The sequence below is a fragment of the Aptenodytes patagonicus genome, chromosome 8 (assembly GCF_965638725.1).
Source record: "Aptenodytes patagonicus chromosome 8, bAptPat1.pri.cur, whole genome shotgun sequence".
NCBI lineage: Eukaryota > Metazoa > Chordata > Aves > Sphenisciformes > Spheniscidae > Aptenodytes > Aptenodytes patagonicus.
The window spans coordinates 24,617,647-24,641,380 of NC_134956.1; the positions used below are offsets into that span (position 1 = coordinate 24,617,647).

General features: G+C 53.5%; 2 protein-coding genes across 2 annotated transcripts; one reads left to right on the plus strand and one right to left on the minus strand.

Moving 5' to 3' along the window:
- The first annotated feature begins 2,147 nt into the window (after positions 1 to 2,147).
- Positions 2,148 to 6,269, plus strand: CAV3 (caveolin 3). The gene is made up of 2 exons (XM_076346714.1): positions 2,148 to 2,350; positions 5,365 to 6,269. Exons 1-2 carry the CDS (start codon positions 2,237 to 2,239, stop codon positions 5,704 to 5,706), a joined length of 456 nt encoding a protein of 151 aa, XP_076202829.1. The 5' UTR covers positions 2,148 to 2,236; the 3' UTR covers positions 5,707 to 6,269.
- Positions 6,270 to 8,137: 1,868 nt separating this feature from the next.
- On the minus strand, positions 8,138 to 15,623 carry OXTR (oxytocin receptor). The gene is made up of 2 exons (XM_076346713.1): positions 14,373 to 15,623; positions 8,138 to 9,933 (listed from the first exon to the last, which is right to left on the minus strand). The coding sequence occupies exons 1-2, from the start codon at positions 15,301 to 15,303 to the stop codon at positions 9,686 to 9,688; spliced, it is 1,179 nt and encodes a 392-aa protein (XP_076202828.1). The 5' UTR covers positions 15,304 to 15,623; the 3' UTR covers positions 8,138 to 9,685.
- Positions 15,624 to 23,734: the final 8,111 nt, after the last annotated feature.

Consider the following 23,734-nt stretch of genomic DNA (forward strand, 5'->3'; position numbering starts at 1 on the left):
CACCCAGAGGAACACAGCCCGGACAGGGTCTCTGATAGGTACTCCTCTCCAGAAGCAACCTGCCCAGATTTAAACCTATGACCCCACACTCAAACCTTCACAGAATTTGTCACTTCTCTATAGGTGCCTCCTTTACTTTTGCAAAACCCCATGGGTTTGCATCGTTACTTTCCACCCCCAGTTCTGCCCTTTCTCTCCCTACAGAAGTAGTCGGGGAGGTCTCTAACAAGCTGCAGTCATCAGTTTTAGCCATGGATATGTCACACCCCAAAGCATCACCACACCTGCTTTCACTAGAGCAGAAGTCCCAAGAAAAACAGTTTCCAGACTGAGGTACCACCCCGACTACAGCAAAAATACTGAAAAAACACCATGGGCAGCAGTAGTTAGAGGAGTCTGGCAGCCTTTGACCTGCAGTAACGCTCAGTCAGGCCCTCACCATCACAAGTTCTCTGGAAAAATGAATACACCCGAGAGACCTGCTACACCTCGGCCAAATGAAAGAACACAAACCCATTTTGCACTGTATTATATCAACTCAAAGGGCTGGAACAAAACCATTGCAGCGCTGAAAGCTCCAGGCACCAAGCCACATGGCTTTGATAAAGACGGCACTGCACAGGCACTGATGTTTTTGGAAGGCAGCAGTCTTTTGCAGTTAAAATACCTCCCCCCCGCCATGCCAGCCAAGCACATTAGCTTTGAAGTGGCCACCTCCACGCCCAGCAGTTGTGCAGACACCTCCAGGGCACTGATCCCCCCTCCTTAACAAGCCACACACCCTTTCCTCTCTATCCATTCCCTCTTTTGCTGCCTTGTGTCAGCACAAAAGGTGTGCAGACAGGCTGCCTGCATGAAGGAAGGGAAAAGCACGCGCCCAAAGCACCACCAGACTTGGGCCACCAGCAAGGCTCATTCGGGGGCTCCTGCCTGCTCCTCTCCTGCAAAGTGATGCAGGTGTCACTGCCAGGCTTTGCCAGAGGCAACATTTCATCTCTACAACAAAACCCAAAGCACTTCCCAGGCAGAGGTACCACACATCTTTGTCATTTCACACGTGAAACAGAAGGTAGAGAAACGGGGCTCAAGAACAGCCCAGAGACATGCTCATGAACACTTAACTTTAATGGGGGTTAATATGCAGTGACCCCCTAGAGAGGTTTTGCCTCCAAATGCTGCAGTGGGCTGTACCGACACACAGGGCTCACCGGGGCTAAGTCACAACCACCTGCTTTGTCACCCTCACAGCACAGCCAGTTGTCATCAAGGGCATCCCCAGCACTGAATGGAGAGACTTCAGAGCCGCTGTAAGGTAGCCTTTACCAAATGGACACACAATGGGAGAAGTCAGTTATCCCAATACTACTTCAAATGAAAGTATCTATAAACAACTGATTTGACAGAAGCTTTGGGTGGGAAGTTTGTTTTTTTCACAAAACCATTAGTTTTAAACAAATTTTCAGTTTACAAAAACCAAGACAGCACTGAAGAGATTGATGAAGATTATCAAAATACAGCACAAGTTAAATAAATCTTCATTAATATGCTAAATGTCACTGTGCCCAGTGTTCATGGAGGAGATATTCCAACCATTATAGATCTGGATTTCATCGACTTTCTCTGTACGAAAAAGCTAGAATCAAAGGAATCCAAGCTGATACCATGAGCCTTCTTTTGGGCTCCTGGAGGGACCCTGAGGCTCGCTGGCCATCCCAGGACAATGTGGTTTCTCTGGGCAATATTTATAGATGCAATTCCTGTCTCCTCTGAGCCACTTCGTTTACAGATTCATAAACAACTATTTCCCTTGTAAACAACTATTTCTCTCAGACTCTCGAGGACTTTTGCTCCAATTTGGGTATCATTTCTCCCACACTGCCTCCCCTATGTGAGGAGAGAATCCCACCTGCACAGCTGGGCTGGAGGCTGCTCACCCACCCCCTGTGCCACCCTCGCCCCAGTTCAAGGGCCACCAGCCCCCCACAGATGTGCCCCCCCCAGAGGTGACACCACAGGGGCTGTCCCCAGCAAAGCCCCTTTAAGGGACACTTCAGGGCAGCCGTGGGAGGCACGACATTAATTTTAGCCTGGAGCACTGCCAGGGGTGCAGGGCAGCTGCTGCAGGCGGCGGGGGGGACAGTGCCTCCACACCCTGCCCTCCCCCAGGTCCTCCCCCAGCAGAGCCCCAATTCCCAGCTCCGTGACCGTCCGCAGCCAAGCTGGCAGCAGAGCAGCCATGGCAGAGGAACAGACCGAGCTGGAGGAGAGGATCATCATCAAGGACCAGCACACCAAGGAGATCGACCTGGTGAACAGAGACCCAAAGCATATTAACGAGGACGTTGTAAAGGTAGGACTTTCTCAGCACTGGTTTTTTTAGAAGCATCACTGCCTCCTTAATGTAATCAGTATATTGCATTAAGTATTGTCACTCTGTATTTGGTTTCACCTCAGCCAGGGCTGTAAATCACTGGTATAGGTGCCTCAAGAAGCAGCATTATCTTGGGCTGCAGGGAGGTAACCTGCTGCAAGCCCCAACCCTGCTGCTGGGGCGTCCAGACTCCAGCTGGGTGGCTGTGTGCTGTGCATGGCTCCAATTAACACAATATTTCCCATTCCTTGAATGCACTCTCCAACTTCACGGGCTGTAGCTTGAAAATTTATGGAGACGCCCTCCTTCATACCAGTAAGTGGGGAGCCAAAAATAAAACAGGGTCAGCCCATATCACTGATTTAAAGGGAACCTTGGAAAAAGACTGCTAATCTTCAAGATCAGACAATCTGAGCACCAGAGCATTTAGATACGTGTTGTCCTATTTGGAAGAAGATTGCTTCTCCCACAGGGCAGCAGGAGAGTGCAGCAAGCCTCCTCTGTCTATTTTTGATCAAAAGGAGTTCTCAGTCTAGCTGAACAGGGAAGCATTTTCCCAAATGCTGACCACTGGAGCTTGGTTGCTCCAAGCTTTGTTAGCATTATGCTAAAGATAATTTTGGCCCAAAGGAGAACAGGAGGAGATGGAAGGGTTTTGTTAAAGCTGTATTGAGAGATCAAAGAGGGTGACATGCCAGAAGGGACAAAGCCTGCTCCCAAAGGCTTTGGAACAGGCCATGACCTTGATCATACTGGTGAAATGCAAGCTTGCATTTGTGCATTAAAACACTATCACAGCTAAAACCGTGGGCTGGTCAAATTAAAAGCCCCCCAGATGAGCTGTGACAGTGACAGCCATAGATGGGCACCCTTCCGGCACAGCGAGACGTGCCTGTGACAGCTGCCAGGCACCTCGGTATCTCAAGCACGTTCCCAGCAGTGCGTCCCACATCTGTGCCGCACCGTGCCAGCATGTCCCAACAGCCTTGGCCCAGGGCTTGGAAGTGCACCGGGCTATGGGCAGCACCACCCTGCCATCAGTCACGCTGCTGGGGTGGCAAGGACTGGGACAGCCTTCAGCCCAGCTCACCCCCAGTGCCAGGCAGCACTCCAGGGCACACCTACCTGCTCCCCAGCTTGGGGATATCACCAGCTACCACTGAGGGGTAATGCCAGCACCTTCCAGGCCATCCCTAACCCCTCACACCAGCCCCGTTCCCTGCCCCTTCTCCTGCCTTTTCCCACTCAGGGATCCCCAAACACCTGTAAGAGGATTTTCAAGCTCACCTGCTTACATGGCCACACTGCTGCTTCATCAGCTTTAGAAGTTTTCAGAGTGTTCCTCTCACCTTAAAAACAGCACAGCCAATAAGGCTGGGGAGGGAGGGCAGAGCCAGCCCTGGGGCAGGGAGTACAACGCACCCCGCTACCACTCACCAGCATCCCAAAGGGAAAGCCAAAGCCTCCCCGCTCTCTAGTGCACAGCAACACACTCAAAAACACCCTGGGCATTGAAGCATATAACGCTCTTAAAGCACAGCAGGTAGCGAGGCATCCAGCGGAGGGAGGCAGGAAAGCAGAGTGGTTTGCAGGCTGAAGGGTTCACATGGCCATAGATAAACCCATCCTGGGCGTTAAGGCACAGCAGGCAGAATTTGAGACCACGTTACAGTAGTGGCACCAGCCACGGGACCTTTGCAGAGCTTTAAAAGCCTCCTCCCAGGCAAAGCAATAGAGCAATCGAGCAGTACCTGCATTTGCCGGTCCCTGAACACTTTGGGGCCATGCCCAGACTCAGCTCAGGATTTGGCCTCTCCACCGCTCCTCTAGACCCACTCTTCTGGTGCACTGTTAGCAACAGAAGCAGCAAGGCAGAGACTCTTCTTTTATAGCCTGCTGCTCCCTTCATTAATTGATCCCCTGATTAGCTCATCAGGCACTCAGGCAGCTGTGCAGTGACCTGCTGCTCGGTTCCCAGCCCACCTGGGCAGCAGGGCTTTCCCGGGAGCTGCTGACAGGAGCTCCAGGACCAGCTAACCTGGCTGCTGATTCCTAGTCTGTGTCAATATTCCACTCCGGGAAATTAAAGACAACGCAGAATGATTTTATGATCAAAGTGCTTCCAAAACCAGAATGAATATTGCAATTTAACAAAAATGTACAAACAGACACATTAGCTTCCCAAGGAAAGGCCATGCTATTTTTCAAGACAAATGGCTTGGCTCACATATTCCCTAGAAATGAGTTACACCACAATGAGATCGCTAGGCATAGTTCAGAGGGTTTTAAGAATATTTGTCATTCAGAGACACTCCCAATGCCTGCACATAACAGCACTATCCCTGTAAGGGCATGGCTGAGCTGATCTCTCTCCCTCTTCAGACAGAATGCAGGCAGACAGAATTGGGCACCTTGTCTTCACATATATAAATAAATAAATCGTAAATCAAGAGGGCTGTTGGATTTTTATTAGCACAAACCACCTTCTTGCCGGGCAGGCAGCCCATGTCCCTGCATGCTAAAAAAGGGCAGAACGGGCTCTTGCCTCCTCCGGAGTAAACACTCCCACGCACAGCTCCTGTTCCGAGGGCTCGTGCCTGGCCCCAGCACCTGGAAGCACCGTCCACGGCTCAGGGTTTGGGACCAGGGAATGTGTCCCGAGGCGGCCAAGCCTGGGTTTTTGTGCCATGGGTTAAGCCTGCGTGCCATGCTGCCCACGGGCTGAAGCCAGGCAGTGCCAGGCAGTGCCGGGAGCCCTGCGCCATCTCCTGCTTGCACCTCTGCAAGGGCAGGGGCTCTCCTGCTGCACCACAGGGTTCATCCTTGCTCAGCGGGGTGCAGGGGATCCGTGTGTGTCCCCCAGCACAGCCCTGGCTCTCCCCAGCCCCCCCCATTCGGGCTCTCCTCTCGCGTTGCAGCGGATCCTCGTCCTTGCACTGGAGCCCTTGCTAACTCCCCCGCAGCCCCCCTACCTCCGTCTTCTCTCCCCCCAGGTGGATTTTGAGGATGTGATAGCTGAGCCTGTGGGAACATACAGCTTTGACGGCGTCTGGAAAACCAGCTACACCACCTTCACCGTCAGCAAGTACTGGTGCTACCGGCTGCTCTCTGCCATCCTGGGAATCCCCCTGGCAGTCGTCTGGGGCTTCCTCTTTGCCCTCATCTCCTTCTGTCACATCTGGGCAGTGGTGCCCTGCATCAAGAGCTACCTGATAGAGATCCAGTGTGTCAGCCGAATCTACTCCCTCTGCATCCACACCTTCTGCGACCCGCTCTTTGAGGCACTCTCCAAGATCTGCAGCAACATCAGAGTTGCTCTCCGGAAGGAGATCTAGGTCCCTACAGCCGCCCCAACCAGCCCTCACACAACCACCCCTCTGCACAGGTTTCCCTGGCTCCTGCAGCATGCCCTGCCCTCTGGCACACAGACACCCGTGCCCAGGGACCTGCGCAGTGCAGCAGGGCCCCACGGCAGAGCTGGCTGTCGGGGATGCTCCCTGCAGATGGAGGCATGCTGGGCTGCTCCTTACTCCATCCCAAAGCCAGCAGCTTTAGGAGAAGAGAAGCCCATCGAGGCTCAGTGAGCAGCCCAGGGAGAGCCCTCTGCTCTCCAGGACGCCCCGGGATCATGCCCTGCTCCTGCAGGAGGGACCGCAGCATCTCCTGGACCACAGCTCTGGGCCAGGACCTGCAGCTGCAGAGCAAGAAGCAAGGGTGCAGAGATGCTGCTGGACAACAGACCAAACCCTGCCTGCTTCTCCATCCCTTCGGTCTAGCATGACACTAAGAGAAATACTTGCATATGAATTATTATTTGCTGCAAATAATTGTTGTTGTGGAAGCTTCTGTATTAAATCACACTGCACAAAAGTTTTGTGGATAGAATAGTGAAAACAAACTTTTATTTTCATGTGTCTCTGCATTTCAGCAAAGCTTTGAAATCCAGATCAATTAGTGCATGAAATGTTGTGTCTGCCTCCTGGGAGTATGTGCTGGGCCTGGGCCACCAGCAATTGCAAAACCACTTGTGGCAGCGTGACACTCACTATTTAATTATGGGACATCGTTATGGGTTGTGGTCAGGATTCAACGGGCAGTACAGTACAGGTGGGCAGCTGTCCTGTGCGTCGCCTGTGAGCGCGCTGGGGCTGCAGAGAGGGCAGCTGGGCAGCACCATGGGGAGTAACGATAACAACTGGCTTTTGATAATATTGCTTGAGAAATGACAAGCTTGGCTTTAAGTAAAGCTTTGGCTTGTTTCTCAAGGACAATATTTACTACGTGCTTGCTTGTTTGATGCTGGGTAAGCTCTAGCCTACAGCAATGCATTTATCTTACGCGGCGAGGGCTGTCCCTCTGCTCCTGCTTTAGCTGCCGTCCCGGCACTGGAGGAGACCCGCATCCGACACGCTGCCTTGTGCCTTTCCCTCCAGCCGGTCCCCCTCCCACAGCATCCCCCACGGCTCACCCAGATGTGCCTGCGGGAGCAGAGGAAGGAGCCTCCTCCGGGACACTGCCCGCTCCCAGCCGCTCCGGCTCCAGTGAAAACACAGGGACGAGGGGAAAAATGTCCAGTTGGGAGCTCTTTCCTCCTCTGTATTGTCAATTAATTTGTTTAGTCTATCTTCCATGAAGCCGTACTTTAACTTTGAGGCACTTAAATGCTTTTTTGGCTCTGACCTTAAGTGCTTTGCTGAATCAGGGCCCAGGAGGTCTCGTCATTGAGAGGTTATTCTCAGTTGTATTCATGTGCTTTTTTCCCTTGGCTTCCAACAAAGACTTGGAGCCAAAGTCTCTTCTAGTGCCATGCTGAGGACAAGAAAGAGCCAGATTTTCTACTGGTGCTCTTCCAATGGCTTGGGATTGTGGACTTCCATTATCCCATAGCAATATAGCACCCATGCTCTAGCAACACCAGGCCTAGAGATGGATGGAGTGATACAAAAAATAAAAAAAGATATTTAGATATTTGTAGGGGGAAAAAAGTCTCCAAAAACACTTTATCATGAGCATTTTTTAAAGCTTTTTGTGGGAATAAAAATAATTTAAAACAATACTGTGATTATATTCTTTTTAATTTTTTTTTTGTTCTAGTAGTTCACAGCCTGAACCCAAAAAACCTCCAAAATTCTGATCTCCCCACTGCAGTGATCTATGTGCTCCCCGCACATGGAGCACAGGCCGCTCACGCGTCAGCACCTCTACTTTGCTTTTGACCCTTATGAAAAGCTTTTCGGCAGTGTGTTTGATATCCTTCCACAGTGACAAACCTGGAGCTCCTCTCCCCGTCCCCCGTCTCGCCGCAGCCTGGGGACAGCGCAGGAGCTCGGCCATGGGCTGCAGCGTCACCCCCCCACACGTGGGGGCACGGCCCCGCCTGCCTGCCCACGTAGCCACAGCCAGTAATTGCAGCCAAGGCTGGCAAGGCAATGCCCTGCCTCTCCCAAAGCTTCCTCCTTGCCCTCCGCATCAGTCCTGGTAAAATCCATCGCCACATTGCGCTTCCTTCCTGGCAGACAGAGGATGCGCCAGGTCCCCGGGTTCACGATGAAATGGGACACCCTCCCTCCTTGTTTTGTGCAGGAGCTTATTACTCCCAAGGCGAAAGAAGGTGAACGTGGGAGGAAAATGCTATGTGCTTTCCTAAGGATTTAAACCAGTCTGGTAAAATATGCTGAGACTGAATCTGCTGGGTCGTGTTCAGCAAATGTGCTGAGAGCTCACTTGAAGCTACTACAAAAAAAGTCAAAGGAATGCCAGGACGTGAAAGGTGAAAATGTACCTGTTGATGACAGTGAAAAAATAAAGTACACATTTAAATGCATTTTTCATATTCATTCCCAACACATAAGGCCAAATCACATTACCCTTTGACTGCATGCAGGTCTTGCTTCTGCACATCCCCGCCCGGCTGCAGATCCGGGAGGCGGCGTGAGCAAAGGCAGGACCGTCCGTCTGCAGTCGCCGGATCCCACTGCCACCCAGTTCACGGGAAAGCTCCCGCTGCCTTCAGCCAGAGCTGCACTTCACCCCAGCTGTCCCACCCGCCAAAGGCTGTGTCACAGCTAGCTTCATGCTATGGAATAAAGTGCTGTGCAGATCTTAAGTGCTTGGTGCGGTACTCTATAAACAAAAGCTTTGTTACACTTGAGTATACTTGAGTCTTGTGTTTAAAGTGTTGTTTCCCATCGGTTTCCTTCATTTTCTTAGTTGAGTGCTCCTTCTGCACTTCCCCTCCCGCTTTCCATCAAGACACAATCAGAAAACTTTATTTACAGGTATTTCTTAACAGTAAAAAATCCATGCCATAAGCATGACCTTGTGCATTACAGAGCAAGAAAATTGCATTGGTGTAAAAGACTAAATGCGATCTGCAGTAAACCCAAAGCAAAAGCTTGGCCTCGGGGGACTCGCCAGGAGTTTTTCCATTAAACTCCATGGAGTCCAGCTGTAATCCCACATGCCTGCCTTCGGAGAAGCTTTTGAGCACAGTCAGCAAATGTGTTATTGCACAGATCCCCTGACCCTGCAGTCGTGTCCGCTCCCCTGGCTCCTGCTGACCTGTGTGCGCCGCCTCACACAGCACACGGAGCAGAGTTGGGGGGAGGGGTTAGGGACACCCAGGCATTAGTGTTGCCCCCCGGGAGGCTTGTCCCCAGCCCTGTCCCCGCTGCTCCTCCCAGCTCGTGGCAGCAGGACTGCCCTGCTCTGTACCGGCAGTGCCACCGGCAGGCCCGGGCTGGGGGAAGCAGGGCTGGCACCGTGCAGGGATGCAGGGATGGGGCTGCCTCTGCCCCACAGCGCTTCAAGCGAAGCAAGTGCACCCATGTTGAGAGAGCAGTGCCCGCGGCTCTGCCCCAGCCAGGCGCTGCCATCCCACGGGATTCCTGCTGCAGGCAGTGGTGGGGCTGGGTGCCTGATGCCCGCATGCCCGGCCTGGCACCTATCACCCTGTGCTGCAGCCCCTTGCATCCGACGGGGATGTAGCACACCTGCCTCAGCAGCGCGGGATTGTTCGGGGCAAAAACTACCCCTCCCGGTGGTATCTAAAAGCCACCAATGTCAGTGGTTTGGGGGCTCAGAAGCGGGTTCCTGGCATCCAGTCCCAGGCAGCACTGAAACCTGGACCACAGAAGTCCTGCCCCCACTCCCGCCTCAGTTAAATAATGACCGCTGTACATGCTTACACGCGCACAGACATATATACACATATTTATATAGAAACCCCTTGCTTGTCTGAATTCCAGCTTTTCACAGGGAAGCGCTGGAGGCGGGCAGCACGGCGGCGGAGCAAGGTCCCAGCCGGCGATGCCCTCATGTCATGGATGGATGCATGAAGCTCCTCTGGCTCGTGCTCTTGCAGCTGAGGACGAAGGAGGAGGAGTTGCTCTTCTTGCTGACGCTCAGGTCGCACGCCGGCCGCGACTTCAGGTAGTGCGTGGAGCAGCAGAGGAAGCGCCGCATCAGGTCGTGGAAGAGGTGCCCCGTGTACAGCATGTAGATCCAGGGGTTGCAGCAGCTGTTGAGGCTGGCCAGGAGCATGGCAATGATGAAGGGGGAGGCTGCAAGGCAGAAAGCACAGCAGTGTCAGGGCACAGTGCGGGCGGCAACAACCACTACCCTTGGGGGGGCGGGCACCAGGCACACGCTGCAGCGGGCGCTGCCGAGAGCCCCCGAGCTCTGCCAGCACCGTGACGCCTCCTCCCACGCCAGAGACGGGCTGCCCTGCCTGCAGGAACACCACAGTCAGTATATCAGTAAAGAAGAGCTGGCGAATAAAAAGGGGGGAAGCAAGTCTGGGTTTAAGCAACTTGTTTTTAGGGTTTTTTTTCCCCCAGAAGAGCTGTGTTTCCCCTGCTCAGTTCCTGCGCTGATGCCTGCTCAGCGTTACCCTAGAAATGCCTTGGGAAGAGGCAGAGCTGCCCCCATCATCATCTGCACAATTTGCTTTTATCATGCCCATAGCAAGGAGGAGGGAGCGTGGCCTCTTGGAGTTGCCGTGGCAAAGAGCATGACCAGGAACAAAAAGAGCTGGGTGGCTCGTTTTTCCCCACCAGCAGCCAATTTGGGGCTGACTAGCAGCGTTCATCTACTAAGGCCATGGGGAAGCCATGCTCCCCCCCTGGCCCCAGGGTGTCCCCTGCTCCTGGGCTGTCCCCACCACCAACACACAGCCGACAGGACAGTGCCCACCAGCCCGGCCCCATCCATGCCTCTTTGCTCGGCACTCTCCCAGCCCCAGGAAACAGTGGCATTTTTCTTCCTCTGGATTGATTTTTCTCCTGTGACGCTCTGCCAGGGGAAACGGCGGCCATTCCCGTCTCAGTAAGGAAGCCCGGGAGCCTGGCAATGGCTCCTGGCTGCAAGTGTGGCATTAGGGACGGGAGGCGATGGTGGCGGCACGGTGCCAGGACGTCAAGACTATGGCTGCTGTTCTACATTCCCAGAGTACAAAGTACCCGACTGTCCCACCTGAGAGGTCAGACCGGCACCTTCTGGTGAGAAAGGGGACGGTGGGACTCGCACCCACCACGGCAGCCGGCCCTGGCCGAGTCGGGACAAGGAGGGGCAGCCCTGGCCTCCCACGGGGCAGCATCTCCATGAAGAGGCTGTGGGCAGGGACAGAGCCTTTATTCTGCTCCCCGTGTTTTCAGTCCATCTTCTCATCTCCTTGTGCTCTCAGGGCACATGCCTGCAGTAAGGATGCATGCTTGGGTTTGGCTGTTTCTGGTGCCTTTCTGCCTCTGCAAAAATCCACTCACAGTTTTTAAACTAGAAAAGAAGTGTGAATAATGAATACTAGTTTCCAAAGTCACCTTTAACCAACTCATGCATAATTCCTGCTCTAGTGATGTCTGATCCAACTGCTTTTAATTTCAAGCATACGCTAAAAGAAATCCTTGGGGAACGGCTTACAAGTCCTACACACAAGACCTGAAATACATCATAACATTTCTATCCACTTAAAGAAATCCAGCCATGGCTGACTCAGCTCTTCTTTCTCTGCAGGAGATAAATTGAATTTCATGGAGCTTACTGCAGGGCAGGTCTTAAGGATGGATCTCTCCCCTCCCCGGCAGGACTGCCAGAGACCCCCGAGAAGTGCTGCAAAGAGCAAGATCTGCCCCTCACAGATGTTCCCTTTCCTCAGGCTCTGAATATCCCTCTGCACCAGGGTTGGGGATGTTGCGCTGTCAGGAGGGATCGGCAGAGGCAGGAGGCTGTGCCTGGGGAAGGGCTGCAGGACCTCTGCTGCAAACACTGCTACAGAAGTGAAATGAAATGAGAACTGTTCACTAATTCCCACATACAGATAGATGCTGTCACTCACAGCCCACATTTCAGGGCACCAGCTCCCAAGATTAAGGGACCAATATAACAGAGTTACGCTGCTTCACAGCCTCGCTATTATCTTCACAGATGCTTTAAGCCAACTTTGACTCAAAGCTCAAAATGCCACATATAAATTATCTGTAAGGTGTGTGCGGCAGAAACCTCATTTAAACTAATGTTTTGTGAAGGATCCCTGGTACTTAAGCCAACACCTGAATCATAACCTATAGCTCCAACCCACACTTACAGAGGCTGTAGGTTTGCATGGCCAGCAAAGGTGGGGATCACCGCTGCCTGGCCCGGGTACATGATACCTCGTTGACACCCCCAGCCCCTCCGACGGCAGACCAAGCGCTGTGCATCCCTCTGCTAACGCCCAAGATCTGCGTCTCACCACACTCTGGGATGCAATGCACGGGCAGAGAACTGCAGGGTGCCTGCTCAGGATTCATTAGGATTCAGGTAGGTATAAACAGACTTTCCCTTGCCAGGGGACACTCTTTACGACATCCTATGGGGAGAAAACCAAACATTTTCTTAAGCAGGTGACCCTCCATCACACAGCCTTTGTGATCTGCTTATCACCTCCTGGGGTGCAGCCCATCAGTGTTGCAGCCGTGACAGGGCCCTGCTGCTGCCAGGCTGCACAGCCAGCACCCTGCCCGCCTGCTTCTCTTCCTTCTCTGATATTACGCCCATGCAGACTGCAAAGCCTGCAAGATGAGAAACAGCCAAATTCCCTTTCTGCTGCGGGGTACACCTCTGCCAGGTGCCCCACGATGCTGCCCAGCCAAGGCAGCCCAAGCCTCCGTGCAAAGGAAAAGAAATCTGGGACGCAGGGCAACAGTGTCAGGAACACAGCAGGCAAAGCCCATTTCTTCTGCAGAGAGGTCTGACCCCGCCACCCCTCTCGTGTCCCTGGGCAGCCAGCGAGGAGGAGGATGGACCTGCGAGGAAGGGCTGGGATCTCCCAGCATTCGCTATCCGCAATAGTCCGCCCGAGGCTTTTCCTCCCCGTGCCATGAAAGCCTCCAGCAAATGCTCTGGCAAAACTCCCACCCTTTACTGCAGACACGGGCTCCTGAGGAAATGTGAAGGAAAGGGGAGTTTGCTACAACTCAGCAAGGCTGGAGCTTCCCTCGTTCCCTAAAAGTAAAGCAAAGCAGAAAAGGAAAGGCATCTCAGGGCCAATTGCACAGGGCGAGCAAGGGAAAGCTTCCTGGAGCAGCAGGCAGGGTGCGATCTGTGAACACTCCGGCCATCCCCCCGCTCCTCGCCGCAGGAATCAGCAGAGCGACAGAGGTTTGTTTGCCAATGAGTCAGGTGGAAGCCCTTGAGATTGCAGATTTGAAATACAGCAAAAAGGAGAGACGCTGCTTCATCCCAGGACGTATCTAAAAACTAGAAGTTTTAACCAGCCTAAATCAGGTGGAAAACCAAGAGACGGCTGCCTGGAGCACCTAGGGAGGTTCAAAAAGCTGTGCTTCACTTCTCCACCTGAAATAAAAGAAGCAGAGAGAAGCAAGCAATAAAGGCAAGTTAGGATAGCTGGAGCCAGGCTACCAGCTTCAGTTTATGGGAGAACAGATGTGCACGGGCTGCAGGAGACATCAGGTTTTCCACAGAGCAATGTATAGCTGGAATAGAGTTAAAGAAGGGATAAGAGTGCACGATGTAAGCGAGCCGTGCCCTCCACTGCAAAGCCCTTGCCACGGCGGGGCTGCCGGGGGAGCCGGGAGGGAGCCGCAGCTCCTCATCGGTCTTCGACGTCCCCAGACTCAGCATTTCTGTTGAGTTGGGTCAGTCTGTCCAAGGAGGAGTTGTCCCTGGATGCACTTTTTCGTCCTTTCTCCCACCTCACAAACTTGTGCAGAGTTTTTCTTTTAAGCTTTCCCAGACGGTTCTCCCTGAGGGTGCAGAGGGACCATCGGCCACCTCCGCCCAGGGACAGCACAGACTTGCACAGCTACAAGCATGCGAGACCAAGGAGGGTAATATATTTTACTCTGTCTGCAACCGTAGTGATGACAGGAGCAGCCACCGCCAAGTATAAAAAACAGCAAATCAGTGACACCACGTCCTTTAGGAAAAGCCTTTGCTCATCAATCAGTGGCTTTCTGCAGGAACCGTGCTCCAGTCAGAGATAAAACAGCAGCACAGTCCCAGGGTGGATGGAAACGGGAGGAGAGGGAAAAGAGGGCAAAAGAGTAGAAAGCAAAGAAGTCAGTGAGGACAAAACGATACAGCAAAAGAAACGAAGTCAGGCACTAATGCTGCACAGTTTTCTCATGCGGCCAGCGCGGGGCTGAGCATGGGGCAGCTCTTGGCATGCCCCAGCACCCACGGTTGGCAATCAAACCACTGGGGAACCCAGAGCGGCTCGCACACCCGGGGACAGTGAAAACCTCCCGAGCCACCATCCACACATCCCAACCCCTGAGTTACGGTGGCCCTGAACTTGCCGGGGGCTAAGCTAGCCCTCGCCTGCACCAGGGAAGCTCAGGCACAGCCACTGCTGCCTATTGGGTGTTTTTTCCATGTTCAAGATGCGGCTCGGAGCAGTTTCTGGCTGTCGCTCACAGCCCACGGGTCTGCTGTCGGTGTCCCTGCAGTCGCTGAGCTAAGCAGTCCATGCAAACGTAGGGCTATGGGAGGGGAGAGGACATACCTTCCTGTGGAGCGTTCGTGTCCCACACAGACCACATCTGCACAAAGAAAAAGGGAGTCCAGCACACTATGAAAGCTAACACTATGATGAAGGTCATTTTGACTGTCCGGATCTTGGCTTTGGAGATGAGCCTGGTGCTGCTGACCCTGGCAAACGCCATCCCGCTGCTGGAGCTAGAGCTCAGACCTGCGTTGGGCCCATGAGCCGTCTTAAGCTTCACGTTCTGCCAGATTTTGAAGCTGATTAAGCCATAGCAGATGCTCAGCATCAACACGGGGATGATGTAGACCATGAGGGTTATCCAGGTGACATAGGCTTTAGGTCCCCAGGGCTGGATGAAATCTGCCCAACAGTCGTAAACTCCATTTCCCACATCCCTCAGAGAAAATATGTGGATCTGAGGGATGCTGACCAGCAGGCACAGCAGCCAAGTGAGGAGGACAGAGACCCGGTCCGCTCTCCTGTGCAGAGACCTCAGCGGCTGACAGATTGCCAAGCACCGGTCCAGGGACATCAGCAAGAGCATGTAGGTGGAAGCAAACATCCCCACTACCTGCAAGTACTTGATCAACCGGCAAAGGAAATCTGGCCCATAAAACCTGAAGGTGATGTCCCAGATGAGCTGGGGCAGTACCTGGAAGATGGCCACCACCAGGTCAGCAATGCTTAAGTGCTTCATGAAGAAGTACATGCGGGAGTGCTTCTGCCGAGTGGTGTGGATGGCCAGCAGCACGCACAGGTTGCCGGTCAGGGCGAGGAACAGGATGAGGCAGAGGACCATCACCTCCACCTTGGCCATGTCCTCGTTCCTCTTCAGGGGGTCCGTGGTGCTGTTCCTCCCGGAGGTCAGGTTCTCCAGGCAGAGGCTGCCGTTCCCCAGAGAGCTGTTGATCGTCCATACGCTGCTCCCCGCAAAGTACAACTTCTCCATGGCCAGCTCCGTCCCACATAGAGCCTGGTAGCAGAGAGGGCGGGTGGCAGATCCTCTGCGAACGCGTCCCCGTTTGAGGCAGCCGTGTCCCCGCTACGGCTCTCTTCTCCCGGCGCTCACCTCCCCGGGCTGTGCCGCTCCGTCCCTGCCTTCCGCCGAGGAGCAGCCTGGCCGTCCCTGTCCCCGTCCCCGTCCCCGGGGCTGGAGGGCTCTCCGGCGGCTCCACCCTGTCCCCTCCCAGGGCACCCGACGTTTCCGCAGGCTCCTGCCCCCAGACAAAACCAAAGCGCAGGAGGAGGATTAGGGGAAAGGGCCGGCAGAGAGACGCGGTGTCCCCGTCCCGGCCCTCCCAGAGCTGCTGTACCCCAAACCCCGTTTCAGCATCTTCTCCCCGTGCCCTTCCCAGCTCGGGAGAGCGGCCGGCTCACCCACCCACGGGGGGCATCCCTGCCGCCCCGCTCCCACCCGCGACGGGGTCGCGGGAAACAGCCCGGCGCCGGGTCCCGGGCAGGTCCCCGGAGCAGCGCCGGGGTCCCGCTCCTACCTCCGGCCCTTCCCGGGGCAGCCCCCGCTCTCCCGTGCCCCGCTGCCGGCGGCAGCCCCGGCGGGGCGGGGCGGGGGCCGGATCCTGCCCGCCCGGGCGGGGAGGGGGCCCCGGGGCCGGATCCTGCCCACCGGCGGCTGGGTGCGCTCGGAGCGGCCGCCGCGAGAGGGAGCGGCAGACCGGAGGCTGCCGGCGGGTCCCACGGTGATGGGCGGGGGCTGGCAGGGCTGGTACGAGCGGGGGCTGCAAAACCCCGATGGCGACCAGCGTTCCCGTTAGCCCAGAGCCCGCCGGTCACCGTGTCCCCCGCCTGCCCCTCCCCCCCCCCCCCCCCCCCCGGCGTGGGCATGTGAAACGCGGAGAGGTGGGAGAGCACCCACGCCGGGCTCACCCCTTCTCAAGCACAGCCCCGACCCTTCGGCGCCTGCAGCCTCCCGGCCGGGCCTCTGAGGGCTGGAGAGCGCAGAAAACACCCGGGCAGGTGCGGCGCGACGAGGCGAGATGCGATTTTCCCGGTGTCCCGGCGCGGTACGGCAGCGAGAGCCTGGGGAGGAGCCCCGGCCGCCCGGCCGCCGGCAGCGGCAGGCGAAACGCTCTTTTTGCCTGACAGGCGCTGCAAGAGAATGACACAGACGGCGGTGAGAAACGCCTTGCCGAGCTCAGGGCTCCACTCACAGAGGGGTAGGTGCCCGCTCTGCCCTGGGGGTTTCGAGCGCCTCGGGGGAGCTGGATTTCAGCTGCCGGAGCCGCTGGTCGTAGGCACTCTCGGCAAATCTCCCGCTGTAACTTCCAGCACCGTCTCATTCATGGGAGGCTCGCACTGTTGTTGCTTGGCAGTTAAGACAACCACCAAGAACTTTTTTTTTTTCCTTTCAGGAGGATTATTTTAGGGTATTATTAAACTATTTCTATAAAAGAAAAAAAAGGTGGCTATGTTTGACATCGTTTGCCATCAGTGCCACTAGCTCAGCAGCACTTCTCACTGTTTTTCCCTGGACTCAGGCCCCCTACAAGGGAAGCAGGGACCTAAGAGTGCAGGGGGGAGTGTTCAGCAGAGCATCTAACCACCTCAGCTCCCCCTCCCTGAGCCCAGCGGCAGCAGCCACTGAGTCACTCCCAGGCCTTCTAACCAAAAAGGTGGCTTCAGCAGAAACCCGCCTGGCCTGGCTGCTGCAGCCCCCTAACTCCGAGCAAAAGGCAGCAGGCTGGTGCTCATTCCCCTGTGCTGCCATCCCCCGAAAGCCACATCTCAAACTCTACTTAGCCTTAGGCCTTGAATAAACATCTCTGTAGTTATTTTTAAAGATTTTTGGGAACCTTTAGCTCCATACAAGATGTAGAAATGTTAAATACTTTGGCAAGTTCTTCCCTCCAGGGTTCACGTTCTTCCTCCTTCAGGCAATAAAACGGCTGTGGGAATCGCTGAGTATAACAACTCACCATGTGCGATGCTTTTTTTTCATTGTTCTGCCTTTTTCGGGAGAGTTCTGTAGGAGGAGGTGACCAGGGGTGAAATCCTAGCTCCAGTGGAGTCAAGGAGAGGTTTGCCCTTGGCTTCTGAGCGGCTCCTTTAGCATCTTGCAGGGCACTGAGAGATGGTAAATCTGCTTCAGGACCCAGCTGGGATGGCAGCGCTGGTGAGACGCTCGCCTCAGGTGAGACAGAGCAGCCACTGTTCCTCTTTGCCCTCAGATGAGGCGTCATTCATAGCTACACAGACACTAATTTCTTCACAGACTAGAACTGAACCACTTCTAGTGCAGAAAAGAGCCTTATGCCAATTGTGCTGCTTAGACGTGTGGCAGCTGAACGCCTCAAAGAGTGGTGTGTAATTGCAGAATACATTTTATTTCAACAGTGAATCATAAATGCTAAGCTGTGAAAGAGCTCTCCTAGGATTCATCCTGTTTGCCCCCTTGCCAATGCCAAACTGTTCCCAGGGCTGCGTTTCCTAACACTCTGTCTGCTCTGATTCAGAAGTGCAGGAGCAGCTTAATGAGCCGCTCACTGTCGAGGTGAAGGATCATACGCCTTGAGGACTGAACTTTGGATTTAAAAGGCTAAGTCATGGAAGGTTTTCATTAGTTTTACTTTAAGTGTCTTGGCTACAGTCTAGGCCCTTTGCTCACATCCCACTTGCAGAGGCAGGGTCCTCCCCTGCCTTGCTGGCAGCGGAGCCCGGACGGGAGCACTGCAGCTGTGGCGGGGAGCCAGGGGCTGGTTACACGAGACACGGACAAGCCCCACATCGAGAGCAGTGAGAGGGAGCATCTCCGCTTTCTCATGAAAGGGGGCTGCAGTGTTACCCCTCCCCATCCAAAGAGGGGACTGAATTTCAAGAGGTACAGATGCTGCTGTGTGCCTTGGGTGCACGTGCACCCACTGGCCGTGGTGGGGTGGCCCCTGGCCCCACACTGCCTTCAGCATGCAGGCAGCTCCCTGTGGCCATCGTTTTCCTCTCCTGTCTCCTACCCAGCCTGCGACCTCCCCAGCAGCCATTTCCCTTGGATTTGTGGCTGGACAAGCTTCAGTCAGAGCTTTGTGTGCAGCTTCAACTGGTTTGCCGCTTGCCAAGACAGGCCGGCCGTGAAGACATGTCCAGGGAAACCAGGACTGACAGCATCCCCATCCACACAAAGTTTTGCTTCCCTCCTGGGCAGCTTGGAGACGGAAATCATTCACTGGGGTTTGGCATCAACCTCGCCAGTTATGCAACATACAACTCTTCCATGTATTTTCTCATCTATGACCCTGGTTTTTGGCTGTCACACTTTGGCAGCTAACATGCTTGTTTTAGTAAGCCCAAAAGATTCACCAAAGGCGAGAAATAAAAAGAAACCTCTTTGGTTGAAAACAAATTCAGTAGCAGGTTCCTGCCCCGCCGTAGGCTGCCAGCCCCAGGCTGCTTCGTCCCCACATGCCACCGCCGGGCTGCTCCCAACAGTGCTGGGACAGCAGCAAAGCTGCTGCCGGGCAGTTGCACAGGGACCCTGCGGGGATGAGAGTCGCCCCAGTCCCCACTGGCTTCGGTCAGGTCCGCACCTGATGGACAGGCTCCGGGCGCAGGGCTGTGCTTCACCACGGTGCCTCCACCGCGGGGATCGGCAGCGTGGCCGGGCAGGCTGCGAGGACCGAGCAGTCCCACAAATCCCCCTCCCGCACCGTTCCCAGCCCCCAGTGGACTCTGCCCAGCTTATTTTATCCCAGACCCCAAAACTGCTAAATGGCTTGAACCAGCTCTGGGACACGTGCATGCCTGTCACCCGGGCTCGCAGGAGACATCGCGGCTGACACAGCACTAACACTTTGATAAAAAGTAAAAAAACCCAAACCAACCCCCAAGCATGTGCCCGCTCCCCCGCCACGGGCTGCCTGTGCAGGCATCGTCTCATTCACCACTGCGCGGCTCTGTTTTTGGCCATTAGCCTTTGACAGTGTCCCAATGCTAACTGATGAGTGCCAGGGTGAGGGCAAGGCTCTTAGAGGAAATTACTGCTTTACTAGACCAACGAGCAAGCTTTTTGGCAGCTCCAGGAGCACAGGTTCAAGCTCCCAGAGCAGCCCAGCCGCCGCTGCCCACAGGCAGTGCTCCAGCCTGCAGCAGAGCTTTCCAGGGCTGCCGCTGTGCTCATGGTCATGCCCTGCATGGAAACTGCCCGATTTTGAGCCCTCCCTTGGAGCCCAAGCCTGCACAGGAGGCACGGGAGCTTGTCTGGGCTCCCTCGGGGTGTGTCCAGGAGCTGCCGAGGAAACCTTCCCCCTTCCTGACCTCCCCGGAGCTCCCTGGTGCCGCTGGCCCGGTGCAGCACCCAGCCCTGCGTGGTGCATGGGCGATGAGCACAGCTGCTGAGGGTGATCTTCAAATCATGCTTGGGGCACAGGGAGCAAAAGATGCGATAAGCAGAAAACTCAGGCTTTTTTTTCTTTTCAACCTTCCCCTGCTTATTTTCTTTCTCTCAGTTTCTGTTAAAGGAAAATTTCCAACCGGTTCTCAAAACCACGAAGTCCAGTCAAAATAAACTCACCCTGTGACTGCCAGCTGCCATAAGAGTTCACCCCATTGCCCCTGTAAATGTTAATTTGAGCAAATAACAACAGCACGGAACAGCGGCTCTGCGCCGCGCAGCCGGTACCTGCGGACACAACCCATGATAACGGCACCTGTGCAGGGGGAGAAGGGCCCTCTTGCAGCGGGTGCCCGGATCAGGCCCACCACAGGTGGCTGCGGCTCGTGGAGCTGGCCAGCAAGTTCAACCTCCCGACCCGTGAAGACAATAACGCTGTCACTGTGTGAAATTAAAATGCTTTACTGTTAATTGCGTGGGGTTGCTGCCTGCTGTGTGATCTGTGCAGTGGAGGAACAGTTTTAGTTCTGCAACTGGAAACTGTATTACTGGCAGACGCCACTGCTGGGGGGTTTCCCTTCATAGAGGCGTGAGAGTCAAATACAAGATTTCATCATTCCATCCATACAACAGTTTTCTCACATAAATTACCAAGTATAAAATCCCATGAGGGGCTCAGTAAAAAGGCACTTGCCAAAAACAAGGTCGTGGCTGCGCTGGCACAGCCCCGCGCACAGTGGCAGTGGGAAGAGAGGGAAGGGAACTGCCGTAGCAAAATGTCCCACCTATGCCGAAAGGGACACTGGGGGCTTGGGACAACATCCAGCTCCTGGTGCCGTTCCCCAGCCATTCCCACCGGGGCCGGGCGCCGGCCCCACAGCAGCGGGAGATGCTCGCAGCCCCTCGGTCCTTATTCAGGCAAAGCTGCGGCTGCCCCACAATTAAAAAACAAACACGTGATTTTAAAGCAAAGAATCTTGTGAGAATGAAAGGGCTTTCTGAGTCACCCCCAGCTCCTTCCAGCTTTAAAAATTCAATGATGCCACAGAGTTGGAAACATTTTTATTTTAAAAATACATGCTTTGGCATAATCAAAAGCACAAATGCTACATAAAGCTAAATTTAATTGCATTTTCAGTTTACTGCTGCATCTGAAATAGCTGTTTTTCCAATAGCTATCTTGAATCCCAACTTTACAGTCCCCATGATACAAGAGGTCTGGCACAACTTCAAGTCCAGGCCACTGTTTTACAGATGGAGTTGCAGCTGCTCATGAACTCTCATGTATGGATGTGGCTCATAGCAGGCATTGCAAGCTAGAAAGCCAGGGTGTTTTATCTGGCTGCTTTTGCATGGGAAATTCTCTTTATCCTAGAATTTTTTCCTAGTCCTCACCCCCTGCATTCAGTCTGCAAGAGGCCCAACTTTGGTAAATTCACTAAAAATACAGAGATATGCAGTCCCATGCACACACCTCCTGGAAAAAAGCATATTAGTGCTTCAATAAAAAGCTGCTGAATGTTGTGGGCTTTAGATAAGGCTTGGGAATATACTAAGGGTAGAGAAAATTCTGAGTGTTTCCCTGTGTTTCTTAAATGTGCACATGAGTAAATCCCCAAGCATGATGTATGGTGGGTGAGACCCCCCTGGAGCACTGCATCCCATCCAGCTCTGGAGCCCTCAGCACAAGACAGACATGGACCTGTTGGAGCGGGTCCAGAGGAGGGTCACAAAAATGATCAGGGGGATGGAACACCTCTCCTGTGAAGAAAGGCTGAGGGAGTTGGGGTTGTTCAGCCTGGAGAAGAGAAGGCTCCGGGGAGACCTTATTGCAGCCTATCAGTACTTAAAGGGGGCTTATAAAAAAGATGGGGACAGGCTTATTAGCAGGGCCTGTTGTGATAGGACAAGGTGGAACGGTTTTAAACTAAAGGGGGGTAGATTTAGACTAGATATAAGGAAGAAATTTTTTACTCCGAGGGTGGTGAGGCACTGGCACAGGTTGCCCAGAGAGGTGGTGGATGCCCCATCCCTGGACACATTCCAGGTCAGGTTGGACAGGGCTCTGAGCAACCTGATCTAGTTGAAGATGTCCCTACCCACGGCAGGGCAGTTGGACTGGATGACCTTTAAAGGTCCCTTCCAACCCAAACTATTCTATGATTCTACATAAAATTCCTATGTAGCTATCCATCTGGTATACTGATTTTCAGAAGAATACACACTGAGCGTAAATATTGTAAAATACTTAAGTCAACAAGTCTTTGGAGACCAAACATGGAAATAGAAGCAATGCACAAAATTATTTGGTCCCAGTTACTCAAAATTCATTGTGTTAATGAGTTAGCTGATTAGTGGTAACAACACAGCGCTGCACCGTTTTGAGATGAGGGTAAAATACTGCTACACTCTTAGGTAATGTCATACCACCAGTTACATCACCTGACTGCCTAAACCATGCTCTTGGCCATGGTATTTCTTTTTGTTACTTAAAAAAACAAAAAACAAACAACAAACCCAAAAACAAGTCCTCAGATTGACTGTAGTAAACAACCTCATGGAAAAATACAGCTGAAGCCCATTGTCATTTCAAGCATTCCTGCTCTAGTGCACAAACTGGCTTGTTGGGGCTCTGCACAGAGCTGTCCTGATAGCTGTTGTTCTGTTTTGGAAACTGTATCATCAGAGCATTACTGGGAGGGAAAAAAGAGCCAGAAAAGCTGGCTTGCACACAGACAAACGAAGAAGGGAGGAACAACTTGGATGCTGCAGTCTCAAGCTTTAGAAATCATTCGCAGTACAAAAAGAGAATTTGCATGAGTTCATGCCACGCATGAAGACCATTTCTTCTTTTCCCTTCTTTTTCTTTATCTAGGAACACTGAACTTACCAGAGAACTCAGTGTTAAGATCCTTTTACATCATGTCGCTGTAAGGTTCACGGGATTCAAACCATTTCCTTCACAGAAATCCTCTACTTACTGAAAACTGTCAGCCTCTGCTCCCATGGCCTTCTGCATATACCAGTGCAGAAGCCCAAGTCATGCTTATCCAACTTTTGGAGATAAAGTCTTGAAAAAGAGCCTGAATTTCTTGGCATTAAACCAGCACCCATTTCCATAATCGTTACCATTAATACTGCAGCACTGCAAGTAAAAAACCCCACCAGAGCCTCTGAAGATGCACTAGTTTTTTGCTTGGTACCAAGAAACGCAGAAGGATGCCATCTCCTGCTCCAGGGCCCGATTCCCCCCCGGGATACAGCAGCAATGCTCCATTCAAATCAATGAGCTTAAACCTATTTAAACTAGAGCAGGCTATGGATCACGCTGATCCTATAATCCAGGCTAGGCCTATAATCCAGAAAGTCCTATTTAGGCTGTGGCAGACATTCACAAGGTAGACATCCATGGTTTCTTAGAGAAACCCACACAATACCATCTTCTGCCTGTCGCGCGCCGGCTCGGGGGTACCTGTGACAGGCAGGGAGGGGACGGGAGCCGCAGGCACCGAGGAGCAATGGCTGCACCAGGTCGCTCAGGTGCTGCCGTGCCGCAGAGCCCTGAGGAGCTCGGTACAGGCAGAGGGCTGACAGCGCCGTGCATCGCAGCCCGGCTCAAAACTGCCCCGGGGTCCCTCCCCAGCCAGGCTGGGCATTTCACCTGGGGAGAGAGGAAGGGTGGTGGGGGGTTACACGGGTTATGCCCAACACAGATAACCTGCAAAGGGTAATAAACACTCTCTCCACCCACCTCCTTGCAGGAACTGAACCTGCCTGGCTGAGGTTTTCTACATGGCTCCAGAATGACATTGTTCATGCTAAAATGTTTCCCACTTCATCCCATTACAGCCTCAAAGCCCATAAAAATCAATGGAGCCTGCACAGACCCTGGGAATAACAAGCTGGCCTAATACAGGATGGGGGAAATATATATACATATGTTTTTTAACAAAGACTTCAGTTTCAAGCTTTTGGGAGATTATATAATAATTTTACTACTTTTTTTTGTTTGTTTTTTACTGTATAACTTCATGCTATTTAC